This window comes from Pristiophorus japonicus, chromosome 4, assembly GCF_044704955.1.
Source record: "Pristiophorus japonicus isolate sPriJap1 chromosome 4, sPriJap1.hap1, whole genome shotgun sequence".
NCBI classification, from domain to species: domain Eukaryota; kingdom Metazoa; phylum Chordata; class Chondrichthyes; family Pristiophoridae; genus Pristiophorus; species Pristiophorus japonicus.
In genome coordinates, this window is record NC_091980.1 from 61,668,614 (window position 1) to 61,695,905 (window position 27,292).

General features: G+C 42.3%; 1 protein-coding gene across 1 annotated transcript in view; it reads right to left on the minus strand.

Moving 5' to 3' along the window:
- Positions 1–585: 585 nt before the first annotated feature.
- Positions 586–27,292, minus strand: part of LOC139262068 (BTB/POZ domain-containing protein KCTD16-like) — a 368,918-nt gene continuing 342,211 nt past the window's right edge. Inside the window, exon 2 of the mRNA XM_070877224.1 lies at positions 586–1,075. Coding sequence (XP_070733325.1) covers positions 627–1,075 — 449 coding nt within the window. The 3' untranslated portion in view covers positions 586–626. The remainder of the gene's footprint in view (positions 1,076–27,292) is intronic.

The window sequence follows — 27,292 nt, forward strand, 5'->3', positions numbered from 1 at the left end:
TCTTTACAATGAACAGCACAGTAAGTGAAGTCTGATTGACAAGCTGCACACATAATACATGCAGGAGTCAGAGCAGGGAGTAGTGGGTAATCAGGACCCAGGAGCAGTCAGAGCCCAGTGTGACCAAGAGCAGGATTAGCACCTGTCCGTTTTTGGACCAGACAATCTGCTTCCTTTTCGAGTGAGGCATCGGAAAATTTGTAAAATGTGACCCTGACACCACAAGTTCTATTTTCTCACTTTCTTGGTATGTTTTATGATCAGGAGACACTAATGATTAAGGTTTCCAATGAATTTTGATCAGCAGCAAATAAATGATTCGACCTCAAGTAATGTTCCCATCCATTACTTTGTCCTTGTTTGGTTCAGGACTTAGTAAAAGGTACCAAACCTGCCCAGAAGCAGTTGAAGATGAGAGCAGGGAGCAGTCAAGACCCAAAAGTATCCAGGAACTGTCAAAGCCCAAAGCAGGAAACAGAGAACAGTGAGAGCCCAAGAGCACTGCGGAGTAGGGAGTAGTCATAACCTGGGAGCAGGGAAGACTCGGAGCCCAGGAGAGCCAAGAAGCATAGAAGGGAGGGTAGTCCATGCTCGGGAGCAGTCCGTGCAAGGACCTAGCTTGTACTCTATAGATGGTATTTCCGCAGCAGTTCTAGTTGCCATGGATATTTTCGCTCTGGGAATCTGTCAGGTATTTTAATTTTTAGAAAATCTTGGATGCATTTCTCTAACTCTTCTTCAATTGTGAGTTTCTCTTTGACTTTCTTTTTGCACGTATTGGATTCACGGGATCCACTGGTGAGTGTCCTTAAGAGATCACTTTTCCTGCGGAATTCGCTCTGCTGTACTTGCTGCACTGGCCCTTTCTTGCCGGGCCGGTCCAGTGTCTGAATGTTGGGTTGCCGGGTCACTGGACCGCAGATCACAGTCTCCTGTGGGGAGCTGGCCTCAGACTGACTGTCACAGCTCGACGTGGACAGTTCATTGCAGGACGTTACACTTTCTCCATCCTTTTCACTTTTATCATTTCGGCAGCCACATTCACACTGTGGTGAGGGCCATCGGGAAGAACCACCTGGAAAAGAGCAGAAAAATTCCTTTAAGCAAAAAAAAACCCCAGAATACTTATTTGATTTCTGCAACATTTTATGAAGGGATATTGTCTTTTTGAATCTTTTTTTTTTTACAAACCGCTTCGCCTTGGAAGGGACAACAGTTAGAAAGGTAGTTTATGATTTTCACTGGATAACATGTGACCTGATGATGCGTTTCAATTCAATTTACATCACCATATTGTGTTTTGCCAACAAGCAATGGGATTGCCAGTTTCCATGAAGCTCGTGCCCCTTTAAAGTGGGAGCTGCCTAATTATAAAAATGTCACTGTTTCCAAATACTGATCAGACTTTTCTGTACATATTTTACATTTTAGTCTTTACTTTCTCATTATTTTTGTTTCTGTGTGCAAACACACATCAATCAATAATGAAATTGTTTCTACACTGTTCTTGGTGTATGCTTCTTAAAATATTTATAGAAAATAACGCCAGTAATATGATAGAGTAATACGTTACTATATTCTATCTTTGTCAGGTCAGTCTTTCCTTTTTCTCGCTTTCCTCTCCCTAAACGACGTACCAGAAGGTATCAGTGGTACTTTCATTACATTGTAACTGAGATAAGTCAAATTCTGTACATTCTATGCACGTGTAGCATATTGCAGAATAACATTTCAGAGTAACAGATTGCTATCAATAAATAAATAAATAATTCAAAATTCCATTCTCCAGTGGAAGATTACACTTATTCCCTATTCAGATATTGTAAATGTTATCTTGTTTGGTCCCCCAGAGTCAAACAAAAACTAAATCTAAATCTGTATCCAGAAGAAAGGCAGCACCATTCCTGGCTCCAGCATTGAGAGGAATTTATCGATAGGAGTTCCCTTCAGTGAATAAGGTTTTCTGCCTCGTCTCGCCCCCTCCCCACTGTTGATTTTACGGTGGATCAGCTCAAGTAGAAATCAAACTATGCTGCACCCCCACCTGCTCTCCATGTGCCTATTGTAACATTGGAATCTCTTCTTGCCAATATAGTAGCATGCAGATTGCAAATGGCTTCCATCGTGTTTCATGCTATTTGAACCACAGGAATGTTTGATGAATGTTTGAAGTAGTGAACACCCATTAGGCCCCAGCATCCAAAATGTGGCAGAGGGGCATCGAGACTGAACTGGATAAGGGATCTATGCCAGTGGAGTAAGTGTGCAGCCTTGCACTGAGGGAGCTCGTTTGCAATTTTGCAACATACTGACCATTACTTTCTGTTGCAGCAGCAAGTCCCCAGAGCTTGTAGCTACAAGTTGCAGACCCTGGACTAATACAAGCTCCCAAGAAAACCTGGTTTCCCTATAATAAATTTCAGATAGGCTGGAAAAATGATCAGGGTCAGAAGAGGGAATCTCAGGAGCAGGCATTTCCATACTATTGACAGGCATCTGTGTCATTCGCAGCATAACTGGGACTCCCGTGTCAGTTTGGGGCAGTGGAAAATAAGTGTTGAACAAATAAAAAAAAAAGTGGCCAGTTTTTAAATAGGGTGGTTGTCATGCTCTCAATGTTTGCAGCAGGGATGCCTTTTAAAAAAATGTTGATGCTCTGAGCAACATTGGACGCATAGACAGACGCTCCTTGTGCTCAGCCTTCTAGTGCACAAATGTTGCATCGCATCATAATACCTCCGTTCATTTTGGGTGGTTATATTATGCCCCTGTTCCCAACTCCTACAAAAATTGTGACTGTAGAATTGTGTCGCTGTTGTATCAGACTAAGTACAGGGGGATCTCAATTATCTAACAATTTTCACTCTCTGTCAGGGTTAGGTCTCCTGCATTCTGATAATTAATGATATACTGCATTGTTCGAAGAGAGAATTTATATGAAATAATGTGCTTAAACAGCTTCAGGTCATGTGTGGTTAATGCCACAGCTTTTCCACGCGCATATGGGCATGTAAGAACATAAGAATTAGGAAGCAGGAGTAGGCCATTTGGCCCTCGAGCCTGCTCCGCCATTCAGTTAAATCATGGTTGATCTTCTACCTCGACTCCACTTTTCTGCACTATCCCCACATCCCTTGATTCCCTTAATATCAAACAATCTAGCGATCTCTGTTTTGAATATACTCAAAGACTGAGCCTCCACAGCCCTCTGGGGTAGAGAATTCCAGAGATTCTGAGTAGAGCAGACTGTAACAGTCTTTTTGTGTTTTGTGATGTTTTAACCCCAAAAAATACAATAGACTATTCTTCACTATTCTAGTTCTGACGAAAGGTCATCAACCTGAACCGTTAACTCTGTTTCTCTCTCTACAGATGCTGCCTGGCCTGTTGAATATGTCCCAGCATTTTCTGTTTTTATTTCAGATTTCCAGCATCCTCAGTGTTTTGCTTTTGTGTTCTTCACTGGTGCTGTTTTTCTTTAAAGCAACCACACTTAAGTACTTAATTCAGGTACTGTTTCCCAAGTTGCCAGGAGCCACAGCTATATGTTAAAAGTCCATAATGGATTTCAAGTAAAAAGAACGGACTTGGGTTCCCAGGTCTGTTTTTCCAATTTGTACCTGCAGCTTTATCTAATCAGCTAGTAAGGAGTGCATGAGAGTACTCTGTGGTGGTTCTCACTTCACTGTTTGTTCCATCCCTTTGAAGAAGCAGCTGGCTTCCGTTCATCACCACCTAAGATGACGTGCGAGGTCAGTAAATCAGCACATGGGGATCACATGCTCAAATTCACATTGTGCCACTCTACAGGAATTCTAACACTGTACTAATGAGCTACCGCTCTTTTGTACACGACCCTTTTACACTTTAGCAGCTTTTCATATTTTGCTGTACTGTTTAAAAAAAAATTGGCAATAGTTCTTGTTTGGTCTCACGAGATGATACCACAATTTTAAAATCAAAAAGCTAAAGAATGCACAGATTGAATTGAACATCACCCTTAAAGTGAGCAACACCTTCTTTGTGCTGACAATGGTTTTGATTTGGTTACTTAGGTTATGTTTCCAGTTGCAGTATCCTTAGCAGGCAGCATCTTTCATTACTGTTAATCTCAGTGTGGCTCCATAATTTTTGACTGTGTTCTGCTAGCTACAGCTGCACTTTTGGAATGCTTTCAGTTGAACTTATGTCAAGTTTCAATGACTCGTGGATGATGATATATTTCACACACTGACAAAATCAGCAGGAAAGTGTAAGGTGATCAGTGTGGGAGGACAGATACTTCAGCCCCGATTCTGCTGGCGATCGGAGGTCGGATTGAAGCTGCAATCTGATCAAATCTGACCTTGCAGTATGGTGATTCATCTCTTAATGGGTCCAGGCACCTTCAAGTATGTGGAGTCATGATTGTATTTACCCATTAAATTACTCCCATAGAAAGTGCCCCAATTTAAGTCATCAATGTAAGCAGGGCCAGTACAGTCTCTGTGCATGCCCAGAGTGAACAGAGAATAGTGCACATGGCCTACTTCAGAACATGTCTGGTTAATGCCATGTCTTTCCCACACTCATGTCAATGTGCCAGATCAGAGAACACAACTCAGGTGCATAAGGATGGCAACATAATCCCTCCTATGTCCAAAACATTTCAACACAAATTTACAACAAGAGCAGAATGAGTGAATGTTGTTTTTGTCATGGTAACGTAAATATATGTTTAGCCTGAGATGAAGTTAATAGAGAATATGATAAAATAATTGAGGGATGGGAGGAGGTAATTTTAATAAGAGATACTCCTCTCTTATAATCATTGCCATTTAAAAAAAAATGAACAACTTATTGAAGTAATGCTTATATGAGTACAATTTTTGGAAACGGGGAATTATAGACTGCTTAGCCTGACATCAGTAGTGGGGAAAATGTTGGAATCAATTATTAAAGATGAAATAGCAGCGCATTTGGAAAGCAGTGGCAGGATCAGTTCAAGTCAGCATGGATTTATGAAAGGGAAATCATGCTTGACAAATATTCTGGAATCTTTTGAGGATGTAACAAGTAGAGTGGACAAGAGAGAACCAGTGGATGTGGTGTATTTGGACTTTCAAAAGGCTTTTGACAAGGTCCCACACAAGAGATTAGTGTGCAAAATTAAAGCACATGGTATTGGGGGTAATGTATTCACATGGATAGAGAACTGGTTGGCAGACAGAAAGCAGAGAGTCGGGATAAACGGGTCCTTTTCAGAATGGCAGGCAGTGACTAGTGGAGTCCCGCAGGGCTCAGTGCTGGGACCCCAGCTATTTACAATATACATCAATGATTTAAGTGAAGGAATTGAGTGTAATATCTCCAAGTTTGCAGATGGCACTAAGCTGGGTGGCGATTTGAGCTGTGAGGAGCTTGCTAAGAGGTTGCAGGGTGACTTGGATAGGTTAGGTGAGTGGGCAAATGCATGGCAGATGTAGTATAGTGTGGATAAATGTGAGGTTATCCACTTTGGTGTCAAAAACATGAAAGAATATTATTTGAATGGCGGCAGATTAGGAAAAGGGGAGTGCAACGAGACCTGGGTGCCATGGTACATCAGTCATTGAAAGTTGGCATGCAGGTACAGCAGGCGGTGAAGAAGGCAAATGTTATGTTGGCTTTCATAGCGAGGGGATTTGACTATAGGAGCAGGGATGTCTTACTGCAGTTGTATAGGGCCTTGGTGAGGCCTCACCTGGAATATTGTGTTCAGTTTTGGTCTCCTAATCTGAGGAAGGACATTCTTGCTATTGAGGGAGTGCAGCGAAGGTTCACCAGACTGATTCCTGGGATGGCAGGACTGACATATGAAGAGAGACTGGATGGACTGGGCCTGTATTCACTGGAGTTTAGAAGAATGAAAGGGGATCTCATAGAAACATAAAATTCTGACGTGACTGGACAGGTTAGATGCAGGAAGAATGTTCCCGATGTTGGGGAAGTCCAGAACCAGGGGTCACAGTCTAAGGATAAGGGGTAAGCCATTTAGGACCGAGATGAGGAGAAACTTCTTCACTTAGAGAGTTGTTAACCTGTGGAATTCCCTACTGCAGAGAGTTGTTGATGCCAGTTCATTAGATGTATTCAAGAGGGAGTTAGATATGGCCCTGACAGCTAAAGGGATCAAGGGGTATGGAGAGAAAGCAGGAAAGGGGTACTGAAGTGAATGATCAGCCATGATCTTATTGAATGGTGGTGCAGGCATGAAGGGCCAAATGGCCTACACCTGCACCTATTTTCTATGTTTCTATGTTTCTGATCTTCCCCTGGAACATCTCTTTCATAAAGTATTATGGTAAATTCAATAAATCATGCTTCTCGTGGGAGCTGCGCTTGAAGGGAGCATAGGTTATTGCTACAGTATTGAAACCCTAACTCTGATCCACACATCCTTTGAGTAAAGTTGCCCACTGGGAGCGTATGATAGATGAATTTAACCTGTAATACATCTATTCGGCCTTTTACTATACTCATGAGAAAGACCTTGCAGAGCATTTTAACACCATCTTTTATTCCTTTATAGTTTATGTCAGACTCTTGAAGCTTTGGATTGTTAGACTTCTATACTAGCTGTTGTACTACCCTGACATATTTCTATTGACTGACTCGGTTTATTGTAAAATTACCATTCATTTGGGATTCTGTGGGCTGTGGTACAGAAATCTCCATGGGTTCTTCCTGCCACTGTTCCCATCACAGTAATCAGCAGAGTTTTACAGTATTTCACCAATACTTCTTTAGACTGCTGTCAGCTTATCAATGGCAGTTCCTCCTATTGAGACTTGAAAGATCAACTTTAATAACATAATACATTATGTATTAGAACTGCATACTCTCATTCATAATCTGCACAGCTCTTAAATTTTGCTGATGGCACAATAAGGTGAGCTTCAAGTATACTAGGAGGTTGTCCAAATAGCATTTCTTTTTCTTTTTTTTTGCCTGGTTCCTGCATTTCAGTTACATTAACAGAAAAGCATTCTGTTTTTAAATCTTCATATTATTTAAACAGGTTACAAAGGTGATCCAAAGATAGTTCATCCTGGAATGTGATCTGAAAGCATGTAGTTAATCTGCTCGTGTACATCGGGAGATGGAATAATTTCAAGAAACAGTATTTTAAGTAAAGAGCTCATTTCAAAACATGAATATTGTCAATGCAAATTGACATTGTTGGCTCTCATGAATGTAAATACATCACACTGGAAAGGGTCACATATGCAAAGTCGAATGTCACATTTGCACTTGACTGACTCAATAGCAACAAAGAAGAATACTATCCAATATCCTATAAAATCCTTACAAAAGTGCAGTTGTAAAAGCAGTTCATTATGGGCAGAAACAACTAGGCTGAAAGAATCATTGACATTTACAGCACAGAAGGAGACCATTTGGCCCATCGTGTGTGTACCAGCCGAAAGAGCTATCCAGCCTAATCCCACTTTCCAGCTCTTGGTCTGTAGCCCTGTAGGTTCTGACATTTCAAGTGCATATCCAAGTACTTTTTAAATGGGATGAGGTTTTCTGCCTCTACCACCCTTTCAGCCAGTGAGCTCCAGACCCCCATTACACTCTGGGTGTAAAAAGTTCTCCTCAACTACCCTGTAATCCTTCTGCCAATTACTTTAAATCTATGCCCCCTGGTTAGTGACCTCTGCTCAGGGAAATAGGCCCAACCTATCCACTCTATTTAGGCTCCTCATCATTTTATACACCTCAATTAAGTCTCCCCTCAGCCTCCTCTGTTCCAAAGAAAACAACCCTAACCTATCCAATCTTTCCTCAAAGCTAATATTCTCCAGTCCTGGCAACTGCAAGCAGTACTCTAGCTGTGGCCTAATCCTAAGAAGAAACTAATGTTTTATACAGTTCGAGCATAACCTCCCTGCTCTTATATTCTACACCTCGGCTAATAAAGGAAAGCATCCTGCATGTCTTCTTAAGCACCTTATCTACCTGTACGACTACCTTCAGTGATCTGTGGACATGCAATCCAAGGTCCCTCTGTTCCTCTACACTTGTCAGAATCCTACCATTTATTCTTAGTCATGCTCCCTACATTGAAGTCTAGATCAGTGTGTAAGAAATCATGGATCGGAAGAAATAACTTGAGACCAAAAAACCTCTTCAGACTGGTGAAGGATTCATTCCAGGATACAATAGCTAAAGCAACTTAAATAGCGTGAACTCAAATAACTGATAACAGGCAGCTCCAAACATCTGAAGGCCAAGAATGGCATGTCTGACTCCAACTTTGGGAGGATGTGAAGAGGAGGATTTCACCCAGACAAAAAACCCGACATATCATAGGTTAAATATCCTACTCCAGGTCCACCTCTAAAAAGAGAATAAAAGACCCAGAAGGCATTTCAGGGCAGACAATGGAGATAAGAACTGTTCGTACCACCAGCTGTCTGTCCAATTGGGACTAATAACAGCTACTTGTCACAGTTGTATATCTACTATGTCTATCCTGATTGTGTATTGTGTTTGACAATATTTGAACAATCGCTCCCTTAATAAAATGCCTTTTAACTCCTAAGACCCTTTAGGTATCTGTGTGCGACCTGTGATCCTAAATCTTACAGGGATATATACCACAAAAAGGCAAAGGGATCTTGTACTGAGACCTGCGGAACCGCACCGGAAACAGCCTTCCAGTCACAAACACACCCGTCAACCATTACCCTTTGCTTCCTGTCATTGAGCTAATTTTGGATCCAGTTTGCCACTTTCCTTTTGATCCCATTAGTTTTCTGACCAGTCTGCCAAGTGGGACCGTGTCAAAAGCCTTGCTAAAATCCATGTAGACTACATCATGCACATCATATACTACACTGCCACAGCAGCTCGCTTTGATATCTAAATCTGAATTTGAATATATATTCAAATGGTATTACCCTGTATTTAAATGGTGAAAAAAGAGGTCCAAAGTTGTCCATGTACACAGATCACTAAAATGTAGTCAGGTACAAAAAATAATCCAAACGGCTAATGGAATGTTAGCCTTTATAACTAGATGGCTCGAATAATAAAGGAGAGAAAGTTTTGCTACAGCTGTACAAGCCCTGGTTAGACCACATCTGGAATACTGTGTACTGGGCACCACACCTTAGAAAGGATATGGTGGCTTTGGAAGGAATGTAGTGCAGATTCACCAGAATGTTACCAGAGCTCCAAGGGTTAGATTATGAGGAGAGATTACATGAACTAGGCTTGTATTGCCTCGAATATAGATGATTAATGGGTGATTTGATTGAGGTTTTTGGGAGAGAGAGAGTGTAGAGAGAGAGAAACTTTTCCCACTGGTAGGGGAGCCGAGGACAAGGGGACATAACCTTAAAATCAGAGCCAGGCCATTCAGGAGAGAAGTTAGGAAACACATCATGCAAAAGGTGGTAGAAATGTGAAACTCTCTTCCACAAAAAAAGCAGTAGATGAGAGCTCAAATAATAATTTTAAATCTGAGATCGATAGATTGTTGCTAGCCAAGGGTATAAAAGAATAAAGAGCCAAGGCAGGTGGATGGAGTTAAGAAACAAATCAGCCATGATCTCATTGAATGGTGAAACAGGTTTGAGGGGCGGAATGGCCTACTCCTGTTCCTAAGTTCCTATGATGAAATTAAAACATCATAACATATATACATAGGAATAGAAGCCTAGTTTATGTAATCTCTCCTCATATTCTAACCCTTGGAGCCCTGGTAAAAATACTACCATTCATTTTGACAAGTTATTTTTCACGTTCACCAAATAACAGTAACAAAACTTAGTCATTCTGTTTGAGTGTGTTTTACAAGCTGTGGTTTTATGAGGAGATAGGGTATAGACATGTTAAATATGGTACAATGAGAGCTGAGTGAGTTAATGCCTAGTATGTTAATAGGTAGATAAATCCATGTCTCTCACTATACAGGTGCTGGGTATACCTGTTTTCTATTAATTAAATGTGTAATTTTCCCTGTTGCTGCCTTTCATTTCATGGCAGAAGTAAATGTAAATTGATGAAAGGTTCTGCGGTTTGACCAGTTCTCGGTCAATCAGAGGTTGGCTGGCCAGAATTTGATGACTTGTATAAAGTGAGCTGTCACCGCTGTCTATACAAGATAAAGGGTCACAAACACAACATTAATTATAATACTTACACTTCTGTACTTTAACGTGCAGTTTTGGTCTCCGTATTTAAGAAAGGATATACTTGCATTGGAGGCTGTTCAGAGAAGATTCACTAGGTTGATTCCGGAGATGAGGGGGTTGACTTATGAAGATAGCTTGAGTAGGTTGGGTCTATACTGGAGTTCAGAAGAATGAGAGGTGATCTTATCGAAATATATAAGATAATGAGAGGGCTGGACAAGATGAATGCAGAGAGTATATTTCCACTCATGAGGGAAACTAAAACTAGGGGGCATAATCTCAGAATAAGGGGCCGCCCATTTAAAACTGAGATGAGGGGGAATTTCTTCTCTGAGAGTTGTAAATATGTGGAATTCACTGCCCCAGAGAGCTGTGGAGGCTGGGTCTTTGAATATATTTAAGGCAGAGATAGACAGATTTTTGAGCGATAAGGGAATAAAGGGTTATGGGGAGTGGGCAGGGAAGTGGAACTGAGTCCATGATTTGATGCAACTATGATCTTATTAAATGGCGGAGCAGGCTCGAGGGGGCAAATGGCCTACTCCTGCTCCTATTTCTTGTGTTCTTAATCTAATTCAGGTTTGTCAAATCATCACACTTCTCACGCTCCCTTGCGGTTTGCAAAAGTATAGCTGCATAGATCCCAAATGACTAGAGTTGGCTCACTAGCCTTTAATCTTGTTCAGACAAAAGAACATTTTCAAACCTGTGCTAACACTGAATTAAAAATAAAATCTTAGTTCTCTGTCAGTTCATACAAAATAAGAAACCTTCACCATTCTTGACTTCTGAAATGCTTTCAATCATAGTTTGAAGTTTAGTGATGAATGTATTTTCAGTATGGAAAATGTTCACAGTATTAATGTGTTGCTTTCTGATATAAGTAACTATAATCCATCAGTGCTATTGAAAATATGCATACTGACAACAAAGCAGTCACATTAAAAGCCAGAACAATATTCCTGCTGACAACTACAAGAACATCTAGAAATAGAAACCCTAGCAAATATATTTCTTCCACAGATTTGTTCTATCATGATGTTACCCATTATTTAAAAAGCTGAAAAATATCTTAAGCCCACCACCCCTCTCCACCAACCCCCAAGATGGTTAAACAAAACATCCACAATATATATTTTTACCTGCTTCTCTCTTTTTTCAAACCTGGATAGTTGATTTCCACTAATTACATTTCCGTGGTCCCAATAGCATAGGGACCACATTGTATATCACAGCGAATTTAATTCATTATGTAAATTTATCCCTATAGGGTGGGCATAATTTCCACCTGCTGCTTGGTCTGTTATTTACCTGTCTCAAATCCTGGGAACGGGATAGATTAAATATTCAGGGTAGGAGCTCAGGCCTGTACTGGTACAACAGAGGAGACAGAACTGAGACATATACCTTTGCCACTTCAAGAAGGCCTGATTTAGGCCAAAGAAAAAATGGAACACATAATGTCTTCATTCTCTCAGGGAACACAAGGGCTTCTTTTTTAAGATTAGTGATCCTAGAGGGATTATCACTAATGACATTTTCTTGGTAGGTGAAGCCTTCACAAGAGGTCCAGAAAAGGTATCCACATATGCTCCTAGCACACATAGGTTCCACTGGGCCTACCTTGGTGGAATTCCAAGAATAGCCTGGGAAAAGTCACAGACAACACCTTCCTCCCACCACCCCTCCACCCCTGAAAGTTAGCTATCAATGTAATGGGGGTTGGTCTCAAAAAGCATGCACCCTCTCCAGAGCACAATTTATTGTAGAGTTTGCGCGGGGCAGAAACCTGGCAGGTATGTTCTCCTACCAAAATTTTGCCCCCCAACCCTGCTGGAACTATGCCACAGTATCACCCACACTTGATCAAAATTTCTATTCTGTTATCTATGAGAAAATTATCATTTTAAAAGTGTCTAAAATTGTAAAAGTGTCAGCTTGGCTCAGTGGTAGCATTTTTATCTCGGAATCAGAAAGTTATGGTTTTCAGAAGGTAAATCTCACTCCAAAACCCAAACATATAATTTAGACTTTTCGAAAGAGCCGACGCAGACTCGCTGGACTGAAAATGGCCTTCCACTGTGCAGTACTAGTCTATTCCATGACTTGCACTTCAGTGCAGTACCGAGAGTTAGATGGATCATCAGAGGTGCAATCATCCAGATGAGATGTTAAACAAAGGCTATGACTAACTGTTCTGGTGAACACAAAAAATCTCATGCCACTATTCAACGAAGAGCATGGACCTCTCCTCATTTCCTGGCTGACAATCCGCTTTCAACCAATCCCATCAAAGATATTTCAACTGGCTATTAATTTACTTTGCTGTTTGTGGGATTTTGCTCTGTGTCTATATAGCAACAATGACCATAATTCAAAAAAGTAATTCATTGGATGTGAGGATGTGATCAAGAATTTTTTCTTTTCATTCACTAAATTGAACCTATGAACAACCAATCAAATCCCTGATTTTTCCTTCAAAGTTCTTTGGCCATATTAGTTCCCCACCCACCCAGCAATATACCATTAAAAATAAAATTTATAAGTTAACAAAATAAAAATTGAAAATTTCTGCAACAAAAGACTTAGGGGAGGAAATTTGGATTTTCAGTGCCACAATTAGCGCCAGAGAGGGGAGCTAAGAATATAAGAAATAGGAGCAGGAGCAGGAGTAGGCTATTTGGCCCCTCGAGCCTGCTCCACCATTTAATATCATGGCTGATCTGATCTTGGGGCCCAACTCCACTTCGCTGCCCGCTCCCCATAACCCTTCACTCCCTTATCATTCAAAACTCTGTCTATCCCCACCTTAAATATATTCAATGACCCAGCCTCCACAGCTCTCTGGGGCAGAGAATTCCAAAGATTTACAAGAAATTCCTCCTCATCTCAGTTCTTATTCTTAAACTATGCCCCTCCAGTTCTAGATTCCCCCACGAGTGGAAACATCCTCACTGCATCTACCCTCAGTTTTTTATATGTTTCAATAAGACCATCTCTCATTCTTCTAAACTCCAATGAGTATAGGCCCAACCTATCTTCATAAATCAGCCCATTCATCTCAAGAATAAACCTAGTGAACCTTCTCTGAACTAAGGATTTAAGAATATCCCTCCTTAAATAAGGAGACCAAAACTGTACACAGTACTGCAGGTGTGGTCTCACCAAAACCCTGTACAGTTGTAGCAGGACTTCTCTACTTTTATACTCCATCCCCCTTGCAATAAAGACCAACATTCCATTTGGCCTTCTTGATTACTTGCTCTATCTGCATACTAACTTTTTGTGTTTCATGCACAAGGACCCCCAGATTCCTCTGTACTGCAGCATTTTGAAATCTCTCTCTATTTAAATAATATATATTTTTCCTGCCAAAGTGGATAACCTCACACTTTCCCACATTATACTCTATCTGTCAAATGTTTACCCACTCACTTAGCCTGTCTATATCCCTTTGCAGATTCTATGTCCTCCTCACAACTTGCTTTCCCACCCATCTTTGTATAATCAGCAAACTTGGCCAAATGACACTTGATCCCTTCATCCAAGTCATTAATATAGATTGTAAATAGTTGTGGTCCCAGCACCGATCCGTGTGGCACCCCACTAGTTACTGTTTCCCAACTGGAAAATTAGCCATTCATCCCAATTCTCTGTTTTCTTTTAGTTAGCCAATCCTCTATCCATGCTAATATATTACCCCCAATCTCGTGCGCTTTTATCTTGTGCAGTAACCTTTTGTGTGGCACCTTATCGAATGTCTTCTGGAAATCCAAACACACATCCACTGGTACCCCCTTACCCACCCTACTCATTACATCCTCAAAGAACTCCAGCAAATGTGTCAAACATGATTTCCCTTTTCTTAAAACTATGTTGACTCTACTTGATTGTATTATGCTTTTCCAAATGTCCTGATACTACTTCCTTAATCATGGAGTTCAGCATTTTCCCAGTGACAGATGTTAGGCTAACTGGTCTAGTTTCCTGCTTTCCATCTCCCTCCTATATAAATAGGGGCATTACATTTACGGATTTCTCTCCAGAATCCAGGGAATTTTGGTAGATTACAACCAATATATCCACTATCTCTGCAGCCACTTCATTTAAGACCCTAGCATGCAGGCCATCAGGTCCAGGGGAACTGTCCACCTTTAGTCCCATTATCTTACTTTAGTAATAGTGATTGTTTCAAGTTCCCTCCCTCCCTATAGCCCCTTGATTATCTATTATTGGCATGTTTTTAGTGAATTCTACAGTGAAGACCGATACAAAATATTTGTTCAAAGTCTCTGCCATTTCCCCGTTTCCCATTATTAATTCCCCAGTCTCATCCTCTAAGGGACCAATGTTTACTTTAGCTAGTCTCTTCTTTTTTATATACCTGTAGAAGCTCTTACTATCTGTTATTATATTTCTTGCCAGTTTACTCTCCTAATCCATTTTTTTTTTAGTTGTCCTTTGCTGTTTTCTTAAAAATTCCCAATCCTCTGGCATTCCACTGTCCTTCCAACATTGTATGCCTTCGTTTTCAATTTGATACCAGTTTTACTTCTTTAGTTAGTCAGGGATGGTTCATCCTTTCTCTTAGAATCTTTATTTCTCTGGAATAAATCTTTGCTGAGCATTATGCAATATCTCCTTAAATGTCTGCCACTGCTCATCAACCATTTTACACTTTAATCTATTTACCAATTCTGCCTTCATACCTTTGTAGTCATCTTTATTTAAGGTCAGGATGCTGGTTTGAAACACAACTTTCTCACCCTCCAACTGATTTTGAAATTCAACCATGCCACGATCACTCTTTCCTTGATTTTACTTGCCAAGAATTTTTCATGCTCTCTCTTTGCTTTCCTAATATCCTTTGTAATTTGACCCCTGCAATTTCTATACTCCTCCAGAGATTCTGTAATATTTAGCCCGCAGTGTCTGTCATAATTCTCCTTTTTTTTCTTTATCCTACTACTGCACTGATATCCTTTATTAACAGAGCTACCCCACCTCCTTTTCCTTTCTATCTATCCTTCCAAATTGTCAAATACCCCTGAATATTCAGTTCCCAGTCTCGGTCAGCTTGCAACCTCGTCTCTGTAATGGCTATCAGATCATACCCATTTATTTCTATTTGTGCTGTCAACTTATCTATCTTGCTATTGTAAAGTCCTTACTCTACAGTATGAAACCACACGAGGCACATTCTGGGGATAAGGTCACTGTGACCTGAACTCTTTATTCACAGGACTCCAAAGACAGTCACCCTGCGTGGGACCTCCCTTTTTATACCTGAGTGATCAGGTAAGGAGTGTCTCCCAAAAGTTCACCCCTTGTGGTCAAGGTGTGCATCTAGGTTGAGTGTATACAGTAATACAGTGATGTTACATTGTGGTTACATACATGACAGTTATGAAAGCTGCGTGCGTTCAAGGGGCCGCTAAACACCTACCGCCCGAGTGCCGCGCAATGACAGCCTGCTGCGAACTTCACTGGTGCTTTAGCGGTGGCGCTATAATTTAGCGCTGCGCACCCTAGTGTGCAACGGCCCCTTTTTGATGCGTTTCCAAAAGTGACTGCTTTCACCTGCCGCTACTCTTGACAGGGGAAGCCGATGGTGCACAGAGGATCCCGGGCAATAACGCAGGGAATGAAGAGGTAAGTGTTGAGAGTCAAATTTTTAACAATCCCTTCCATATTTTGCAGGTTTCACATGGTCGAGCTCACCTCCTCTTTAGGCGCTAGGATGAAGGTATTCTAGCGCTTCAAGTTGAGAAGTGCTGTTGCCCCATGATGGGCCTTTCGCACCCTAAGAGGATTGTGCACCGCTTCCCTTAGCGCTCCACTTTACTCTTGGGGTGATACAACTGGATATCCTACTTTGAGGGAGTAGACATTGCCCGGCGTTAATGGTAGCACCCTAACAACATCACCGCCTCAAAGCAGGCGACACCGAATTTCTAGCCCTTACTTTCCCATCTACAATATGTTTCTTCTAAAATGGTTCTTCTCTTTCAAGAACCTTGGGCTTGCTTTGTGCTTCCTTCCCAGAGATTTGTTTATGAGGTTTTCTGTGTCATCTTACTTAAGAACATAAGAACTAGGAACAGGAGTAGGCCATACAGCCCCTCGAGCCTGCTCTGCCATTCAATAAGATCATGGCTGATCTGATCATGGACTCAGCTCCACTTCCCCGCCTGCTCCCCATAACCCCTTATCCCTTTATCGTTTAAGAAACAGTCTATTTCTGTCTTGAATTTATTCAATGTCCCAGCTTCCACAGCTCTCTGAGGCAGTGGATTCCACAGATTAACAACCCTCTGAGAGAAGAAATTTATTCTCATCTCTGTTTTAAATGGGTGGCCCCTTATTCTAAGATCATGCCCTCTAGTTCTAGTCTTCCTCCTTAGTGGAAACATCCTCTCTGTATCCACTTGTCAAGCTCCCTCATAATCTTCTATGTTTTGATACGATCACCTCTCATTCTTCTGAATTCCAATGAGTAGAGGCCCAAACTACTCAACCTTTCCGCATAAGTCAACCCCCTCATCTCTTGAATCAACCTAGTGAACCTTCTCTGAACTGTCTCCAAAGCAAGTATATCCTTTCATAAATATGGAAACCAAAACTGCACGCAGTATTCCAAGTGTGGCCTCACCAATACCTGATAAAGCTGTAGCAAGACTTCCCCGCTTTTATACTCCATCCCCATTGCAATAAAGGCCAAGATACCACTGGCCTTCCTGATCACTTGCTGTTCCTGCATACTATCCTTTTGTGTTTCATGCACAAGTACCCCCAGGTCCCGCTGTATTGTGGCACTTTGCAATCTTTCTCCATTTAAATAATAACTTGCTCTTTGATTTTTTTTCTGCCAAAGTGTATGACCTCACACTTTCCAACATTATACTCCATCTGCCAAATTTTTACTTACTCACTTAGCCTGTCTATGTCCTTTTGCAGATTTTTTGTGTCCTCCTCACACATTGCTTTTCTTCCCATCTTTGTATCATCAGCAAACTTGGCTACGTTACAATCAGTCCCTTCTTCCAAGTCGTTAATATAGATTGTAAATAGTTGGGGTCCCAGCACTGATCCCTGCGGCACCCCACTAGTTACTGGTTGCCAACCAGAGAATGAACCATTTATCCCGACTCTCTGTTTTCTGTTAGTTAGTTAATCCTCTATCCATGCTAATATATTACCCTCAACCCATGAACTTTTATCTTATGCAGTAACCTTTTATGTGGCACCTTGTCAAATTCCTTCTGGAAGTCCAAATACACCATATCCACTGGTTCCCCTTTATCCACCCTGTTCATTACATCCTCAAAGAACTCCAACAAATTTGTCAAACATGACTTCCCCTTCATAAATCCATGCTGACTCTGCCTGACCGAATTTTGCTTTTCCAAATGTCCTGCTACTGCTTCTTTAAGAATGGACTCCAACATTTTCCCAACCACAGATGTTAGGCTAATTGGTCTATAGTTTCCTGCTTTTTGTCTGCCTCCTTTTTTAAATAGGGGCGTTACATTTACAGTTTTCCGATCTGCTGGGACCTCCCCAGAATCCAGGGAATTTTCGTAAATTACAACCAATGCATCCACAATCCCTGCCACTACTTCTCGTAAGACCCTAGCATGCAAGCCATTAGGCCCAGGGGATTTATCTGCCTTTAGTCCCATTATCTTACTGAGTACCACCTCCTTAGTGATTGTGATTGTGTTAAGTTCTTCCCCACTATAGACCCTTGACTATACACTGTTGGAATATTGTTAGTGTCCTCTACCGTAAAGGCTGATACAAAATATTTGTTCAGAGTTTTTACCATCTCCATGTTTCCCATTACTAATTCCCTGGTCTTGTCCTCTAAGGGACCAACATTTACTTTAGCCACTCTTTTCCTTTTTATATACCGATAGAAACTCTTGCTATCTGTTTTTATATTTTGTACTAGTTTACTTTCATAGTCTATCTTCCCCTTCTTAATAATTTTTTTAGTCGTTCTTTGCTGGCTTTTAAAAGCTTCCCAATCTTCTGTCCTCCCACTAGTTTTGGCCACTTTGTGTGCCCTTGTTTTTATTTGGATACCGTCCTTTATTTCTTTAGTTAGCCACCGATGGCTATCTTTTCTCTTACATGTGACACCCAAAGCTCAATGTCCCTTTCTGTTGCCTTTTTTGCTCCTCAGTGACTCGAATGTGCAATCACTTTCCCAGCTCCTATGCATGCACAGTGACAAGATGTTCCTGGCTTCTACATATGCACATTCACGATGCTTCCCAGCCTTCCTTGCATATACAACCTATAGCTGCAGGAAATCTGATTTATTAACTAATCTGATTGTTCATCACTGCATTGAAACACAGTGAATAAGGAGAGGCCATACAAACTAAATGGAACAATTTTAAAGGGGTTGCCGGAACATAGTGAGCTGGGGGTGTGTGCACACAAATCTTTCAAGGTGGCAGGACAAGGTGTTAAGAAAGCATATGGGATCCTTGGCTTTAGCAAGGAATTTATGCTAAACCTTACAAAACATTGGTGAGGCCTCAGCTGAAGTACTTTGTTCAATTCTGCGCACCACACTTTAGGAAGGATTTTTTTTTGTATTTATTCATGGGATGTGAGCGTTGCTGGCAAGGCCAGCAATTATTGACAAGACTTTAGAGAGGGTGCAGAAGAGGTTTACTAGAATGGTACCAGGGATGAGGGTCTTAGTTGTGTGAAAAGACTGGAAAAGCTGAGGTTGTTTTCCTTACAGCAGAGAAGGTTAAGAGAAAATTCGATAGAGGTATTCAAAATCATGAATGGTTTTGATAGAATAAATAAGGAGAAACTGTTTCCAGTGACAGAAGGGTTGATAACCAGAGGACACAGATTTAAGATGATTGGTAAAAATAAACAGGGGCGACATGAGGAAACATTTTTTTTTTACACAGAGAGTTGTTGTGATCTCGAATGCACTGCCTGAAAGGGTGCTGGAAGCAGATTCAATAGTAACTTTAAAAAGAGAATTGAATAAATGCTTGAAGAGAAAAAAATTACAGGGCTATTGGGAAAGAGCAGCGGAGTGGGATTAATTGGATAGCTCTTCCAAAGAGCGGAACAGGCACAATGGGCTAAATGTCCTCCTGTGTTGTGTCATTCTATGATTTGTTACTTGTAAGCTTGAGCTGTGAAAAAAAAATGCGTTTGGGATAAGAATACTAAGGAGGAACCATCTTATAATCAATTAGTCGGATCATACTTCAACAGTTGGAAAGTCAATAGTTCTGGAGAAATGGAAATGTTTATGAAAGTATAGGAATAGTTGGTGAATAAATTGGTACTAGTGGATTACTGTAGAGTTTCTAATGTTTCTGTGGAAGGAAGGCAAAATAGTAGTCTATGTTTAATGAAAATGATGAAACACTGGAAAAGCTAAACTAAAGTAGATGCACCAAAGAATGGTCCCTTTCCCACCGGACTGCTCTACTCCTGGGTCTATGCCCAGACTATCCACTAATAATATCATGGGAGGTCTATAAGTATTTGTAATAAAATACTAGTGTTAAAAAGTAGAAAAATATATTGTTTTTTTCTCCAGCATGCTTAGGTATCTCCACCCACCCCACTGTAAATGAGAGAAGGTTGTGAATTTTCAATGTACTCTGATTCTGGTGATTCTTTCAAAACAGCCTTCTCGTATAATTAGTAGAACTCATGAAATCACTCGGTGAAACAGTTCATAAGAAGAGATGGCAGCACTATAATTCCAGCAATAAAATACAAGCTGAGATTTTGCAATGCATTGTTAAATGCTGGGGACTAATCAGTTGTCCGAAATGCAAAGTATACTGCTAACTTAAGAATTTATCTTAAAGATTTTAAGCTGACGACAGCATGCAATGACTAGTTTAGCAAATCAACTGCTCCTTGAGTCAAAGCTCAGAGCCCATAAACACAGTCCTAGATACTAATGAATCCAATAGGACCACAGGCTAATTAGAACATCATGTTAGACAACAGTATCCTGAATCCTTCTGCCCTGGCAGCAACACTAGCTATCTGCTAATGCAAGCATCAAGATGAGCAGTATACCCACTTTATTTAAAATATGTAAATTTAATAACACATTTTCATAGAGAACATAAATCCCATTAATGGGAAACAGGATAGATTAGACTTATTAAAGAGTAAATTTGAGGTTAAAGGAGAATAACATTGTAAAAGTTTAGCTACAGGTTGAGGTGAATTGGCTGCAATATTTGTGGAATATGCAGGAACAGAGTACAGCATCATTAGTACACATTGTAATGGAGGATGCCTGACCCTGCCAAACCTTCCAGGGTCAGGGCTATTTAAATAGGACTGTGTTGAGTCCAACAAAATGAATCGGCTAATGCCTCCAAGTAATTAAAGCTCCCAATTAGTGGTGAATTTTCCTGACCCGAATGCTGATTTCTACATTCCCTGTAGATCTACTGGTTGGTGCTCCTATAGCTAATGTTGTCTGAGCAGCTCCCTGGTGAGAGTTGAGTCCCAAAATGCTGAAATACTAACTTTGAAGCAATCATATACATAAGACAGGTGATTTGTACATGACATTTTAAGAATACCTACTAGGACCAAGGAGTAGCTGAAGGTTCTATTTTAATACTTCCCTACTTCTCTAAGATTTGTCCTCTAAGATTTTCAGCTACAACAGTCAGAAGAATGATTTCTACTATGTAATTAAAATTAATTTAAAAGAAATGTAGGGAATAACAAACACATGGAACAAACTCAAAAGTTCGGTTTGTTATAATTATAATTTGCTTTGAAGAATAAGTGTAGCTCTTCTAGGGTTAATTCTCCAAGGTAATCTCCTTTAAAAGATTATGTCAATGAATATGTCAATCTATCATATGCCATTGAGGAAATACATTTACAACAAGTAGTTTATAATTACACAGGACATATGTACTATGATGTGAACCCAATTCATTCACTTAGAAATAAACCCAACAAGAACATTCGGAACACAGGCATGCTCCTTAGTACTGTTTGTAAGTGTTAGTCTGTAACATTGACTGTCTATCTGTCACTGATAACAATCAAGTATCTCGCCAATATAGCTGACATTTGGAGAAATGTTACATGCGGTTGAGCAAAGTTAGTTAAATCATGGAATTTGGAATGTCTTACTGCTTCAATCAGGCTTATACGCAGCATCTGTCCTTATCTGTTCCAACACCTGGCACTCTAATACAGATTCTCAGTTGGTATATTCCAATTAGCGTTCCTGTTGAATGTCTACATTTCCTACAGGCTCAGATGTAGTGCAAGGAATTGTTCTTTCGAAAAAAGTTTAAAAAAAAATTAAAATATTGTTTGGTTTTCTTTTTGTCAATATAGAGACTACAATGTTTGCACAATAGATCAATGTATGCCAATTCCATTAGTTAAGGATACAGTACATAATTCAACTTAAAAGGATTGCTTTGCATTGATATTGCATGCTACCCTTCAGTCCATCAATGTGCCCATATCCTCTTCCCACGCTGCAGACCTGATGTTAATGCAAATACAGTTTCCAAGCAGGGCAGGGGGGAATTACGTGTGCAAAACCTGGAAGTAAAGATACGGGACTAACTATTTGTACTGCACTTTTTTTGACAAATCATTCCATGCACGTGGTGCCAGAAGCAGCACCTGAGGCTCTGACTCTCCCCTCCCCGGACGGCGTGGGCCCGATGGCAGCAGGGGTGGGGGTGATGGCGAGTGAGAGGCTGGGGGGTGGGGGTGGGAGAGAGAGAGAGAGAGAGTGGCTAGGGGAGAGGGAGAGGTTGGGGGGAGAAGAGAGAGAGAGGCTGGGGGGTGGGGAAGAGAGAGAGAGGCTGGGAGGAGAGAGAGAGGGGCACGGGTGGGGGGGGGGGGGTGGGGTCGGAGGGAAGAGAGGGAACTCAGGGAAGACAGATCATGTTCTTCCAACCCCCTACAAGGGACATCGTTAGAGTGGATGATATTCAGGTCATGACACTGCCACTATTCACTCCATAACCAATAAACCTGTTAACAATCCATACACAATGCCTGCCTCATCTGTGGTGGGGTGGGGGGGGGGAAATCGGATGCACTTGTGCTGGGTTAAGGCACTTCGACTGGGGGAGTGATGTACTTGGATTGGAGTAAGGCACTTCAGTTGGTGGAGGCATGCATTTGGACTGCGGTAAGGCACTTTGGCTGGCCCTTACATTCTTCTGGGGAGCTCTGTCCTCTGTCGCTTCAGGAAGTCAAAGTGGATTGAGTTACAATTTGCAAAGTCAGTGAGACCTTGGGATGGGCAGTTCCAGTTACACATTGCTGTGAACCTTCAGGGTGTGGCTTATGCTCCAAGGGGACCAATCAGAAACAAAGGGTGGAGCATGTTGGCCATTTTGGCAGTACAAATAAATGCGTTCGAAAGTTAGCGGGTCCACTATTTAAAGGGGCAATTCAGAGATGGAATTTGGAGGAGCCAGGAGGTGTTTAGGATGGATTCACAAAGAGCAAAGACAGCACCCAGATTTGATTATCCTTCTCTTGAATTACTCCTGGGTGCAGTCAGGAGCAGGAGGGAGATACCTTTCCCCAGCAATGGGGGGAAGAAACCAGTGACGCTCACCAAGAAGGCATGGTTGGAGGTAGCTGAGGAAATGAGTAGCAGAAGCATTGTGTCCTGGTCTTGGATGCAGTGCAGGAAGTGGCTTAATGACCTAACCAGGTCAGGAAAAGTGAGTACATTTGTTGATTGACCTACATCCTGTGTTTTAAGCCTCCTCCCTTTCAAACTGTCCTGTCAAGCATGCTCCATCACCCTCGCCCCCACTTAAATTTCAGCACTTCTATGCACTTCCTCACCTCCCAATATAGCCATCCATTGCTGCCATCATCCCATCCCTTATGCAATGTGATGCATCTACCTGATCATCACCTCACCTAATGCATTGCATCCACTGGGGGAGAATGAAAGAGAGAAAGGGAACTTGCAGATGGCTGGTTACAGAATTACAAATATCTCTGACACATGCTGACTTTATTTCACCATTTACTGAACTATGAGAAGACGGAGTATGGTGAGTGTCAAGAATGTTACTTTGCTACGACTAAATCATAGTCTTCCAGAGTCTGCAAGCTTAGAGTGTCACTGGAGATCCACAAGGATGATTCCTCAGAGGACCTCATTCCTTCTCGGGGTGCATTGTCACAGTACATACAGCAATGCTCTAATGCAAATACTCACATTTCAGTGGGTTCACTGAGAGTTAGTTGAGTTTTTACCTGGTGATTCACAATTCAAAAGTGGGCACGAGCAGACAGTGTTGGCAGAGTCTGCATCATGGGGCGCAATCCTCACCAAGCTCTGCACAGTTGGACACAGATGTTGAACCCCAGGGGCCATCGTTGAGAAGGAGAATGATAGAGGAACATCAGCAACTTAGCCAGGCACTGACAGGTATGCCACGCACACTCTCCACAATAGCAGAGATAATGGAGGAGTCCAACTCGAACAGTAGTGGATTGGTGATGCAGGTAGTTGCGAGATTGTCAGCCATGGAGAGTGGCCGCCACCATGGATCTTCAAGCAAGGCTCTCAAATGGGTCCATCATCAACATCATAAGCAGTCCAAATGGGTCCACGGAGGACATGACCACAGCCGGGCAGACTTTGGATGCCAACCTGTCTGACGCCTTGAACAAGATGACAGATACCTTTTCTATGGCCTTACAGTTCGTCACTGATCTTCACCAAGTTGGTCTTCAGTAGAATGGTAGGAATGATGTAGTGCTGGCCCAGGATAGGGATGATGGTGAAAAGCGACATGGAAGCGGGAATTCCACTTAAAACGCTCCCACTTCTTGCCCATTGCCCCCCCGCCCCCACCCTCAGCCAGTACCTGACATGCTACTTTTTCTCCCAATGGCTGAGTCTGCCCCTACACAGGTGCAGGTGGAGCAGTGTTTGGTAAGAGTCTCAGTCTCTCTGAAAACTAGAGGGTGTACGCTGGAAGCATCTTAGCAATCAGGGCAGGTATCTAAGCAGCCTGTCTCTCATTCTGCTGAAGCCACACGGGATGCACCACATATAGGCAGTAGGAAGCGTAAGTTAAAGCAAACATCCACGTCTTGCCCATTATTGTGTCCCAAGTGCCAACTTGTGCTTTCACTTGCTCCATGATGAATGTCAATACATGATGGGACCCATTGGTCTGATGTGGTTCAAGGACTGTTTTGCACAAAGGGAGGTCAGGTAGTGGGTGGGGGTGGCTTTAATTTGTTATTTGTTCCAGTCAGAATAACTAATTGAAAATTGGAGCACTGAGGGTATCCCTGACATCCAAGGCAGCAATGTACGCAGCTGGTCTGGCGATGGGTGCCACAAATTCATATTATTCCTTTTCCTCTTGTTCTTCAATGCTCTCATCAGAAGATGTCTGATGAACATCTTCATCCTCCTTCACCTCTAATGCTCTCTGCAGCACCTTGTTGTGCAGGACGCAGCACACAGCTATGTTTCTGGGACACCCTCGCTGGCGAGTACTGAAGGGCACCTTCAAGCTTATCTAGGCATCTGAAGTGCTTCCTCAACATGCCAGTGGTTTGTTTAGTGACACATATGGTGGTCATGTGGATCTGGCTGTAGTGTTCCTGCGTCTCATTGGTGGAGTTCCTTACAGGTGTCCTGAGCCAAGTTTTAAGGGGTATCCCTTATCTCCTACGAGCCAGCCCTTAAGTCTGCTTCCCGGAATGAATAGGTCTGGAATGTTGGATTGCCTCAGTATGAAGCCATCAAGACAGCTCCCAGGGAATATGGCACACACCTGTCTGAACCTTAGCTTGTGGTTGCCCATTGCATTGATGGAATAAAATCCTTTGCGGTTGATTAAAAACTCCTAGTTGATGTGGTGGTCCTCGGATTGCCACGTGTATGCAATTGCTGGCATCATGTGCCTATGGGAAGGCTGCCAGAGAGGCAAATGCAACCACCCATTCATTCTGGATATCATTGTCATTGGGGAAGTTGACAGAAGTCCCCTGGCAAACAACCCATCCATTACTGGGCAGCTAACTGAGAGACCCTTGAGATGTCTCCGGTGGTGCACTGGAAGAAGTTAGAGACAAAGATATTATGGGCTGTGGTGACTGACAGTGACAGGAAATGCATGACCATCAGGTCCAGCAGGTAGCAACTCTTTTTGAAGGAGGCTGCAGATGTCTATGATCACCTGCCATGTCAATCTGAGCCTGTAGAAGCACTGCTCTTCAGATAGGTCAAGGATGCTGAGCTATCGTCTGTAGAGCCTCTCACGTGGGTAATGCCTCCTGTTACCCCGACCCTTCTGTTGCTCTCCTCGCTGCTGTTCTGTATCTCTCTCCTGTTCACCGTTATCTTTAAAAAAATATATTTCATGGGATGTGGGCATCGCTGACAAAGCCAGCATTGATTGCCATCCCTAATTACCATTGAGAAGATGGTGGTGAGCCTCGTTCTTGAACCGCTGCAGTCCGTGTAGTGAAGCTACTCCCACAGAGCTGTTAGGGAGGGAGTTCCAGGATTTTGGCCCAGTGACGATGAAGCGACATAAGAACAAAAGAAATAGGAGCAGGACTTGGCCATTCGGCCCCTCGAGCCTGCTCCAATATTCAATAAGATCAGGGCTGATCTTCTACCTTAATTCCACTTTCCTGCACTGTCCCCATATCCCTTAATATTTTAAAATCTATTGATCTCAGTCTTCAATATACTCAAAGACTGAGCCTCCACAGCCCTCTGGGGTAGAGAATTCCAAAGATTCACCACCCTCTGATGTAGAAGTGTCTCCTCATCTCAGTTCTAAATGGCCGACCCCTTATTATGAGACTGTGACCACTGGTTCTAGACTCCCCAATCAGAGGAAGCATCGTCCTTGCATCTACCCTGTCAAGCCCAGTAAGAATTTTGTATATTTCAATGAGATCACTTCTCATTCTTCTAAACTCTAGAGAATATAGGCCTAGTCTGCTCAATCTCTCTTCATAGGACAATCCTCCCATCCCAGGAATCAGTCTGGTGAACCTTCATTGCACTCCCTCAATGGCAAGTATATCCTTCTTTAAGTAAGGAGACCAAAATTGTACACAATACACCAGGTGCAGTCTCACCATGGGCCCTATATAAAAGTAAGATGTCTTTACTTATATACTCAAATCCTCTTGTAATAAAGGCCAACATACCATTTGCTTTCTTAATTGCTTGCTGTTAACTTTCAGTGATTCGTGTACAAGGACACCCAGGTCCCTCTCTCACCATTTAAGATAGCAATATATTTCCAAATCAGGATAATGTGTGACTTGGAGGGGAACATGGAGCTGATGGTGTTCCCATGAGCCTGTAGCCCTTGACCTTCTCGGTGGTAGAGGTCACGGGTTTGAGAGATGCAATTGAAGAAGCCTTGGCGAGTTTCTGCAGTGCATCTGTGGTAGAGGGAGTAAATGTTTAAGATGGTGGATGGGGTGCCAATCAAGCAGGCTGTTTTGTCCGGGAAGGTGTCGAGCTTCTTGAGTGTTGTTGGATCTACACTCATCCAGGAAACTGTAGCGTATTCCATCACACTCCTGACTTGTGCCTTATAGATGGTGGATAGGATCTGGGGAGTCAGGAGGTGAGTCACTCACCACAGAATACCCAGCCTCTGACTTGCTGTTATAGCCACAGTATTTCCTGTGCCCCCCTGGCCTGCGTACCCCTCTCCTGCGCACCCCGCTGGCCTGCGCACCCTTCTCCTGTGCACCCCTCTCCTGCGTCCCTCCCTGGCCTGCATGCACCCCTCTCCTGCGCACTCCTCTCCTACGCACCCCCCTTCGCACCCCTCGCCTGCGCACCCCCTGGGCCTGTGCATCCCTCTCCTGCGCACCCCCCTGACCTGCACACCCCTCTCCTGTGCACCTCCTGGCCTACGCACCCCTCTCTTGCGCACTCCTCTGGCCTCTGAGCACCTGCTGATCCCACTGCAGCACGACATAATCAGATGTACTGTCGAAAACATTAATGCTCCCCCAACCAACATCTTGCTGGTGTCCATTTGAAAGCTTCCAAACTTCTCAAAAATCTCTACGCTGACAGGAACTCCCAGCAAAACATTTGC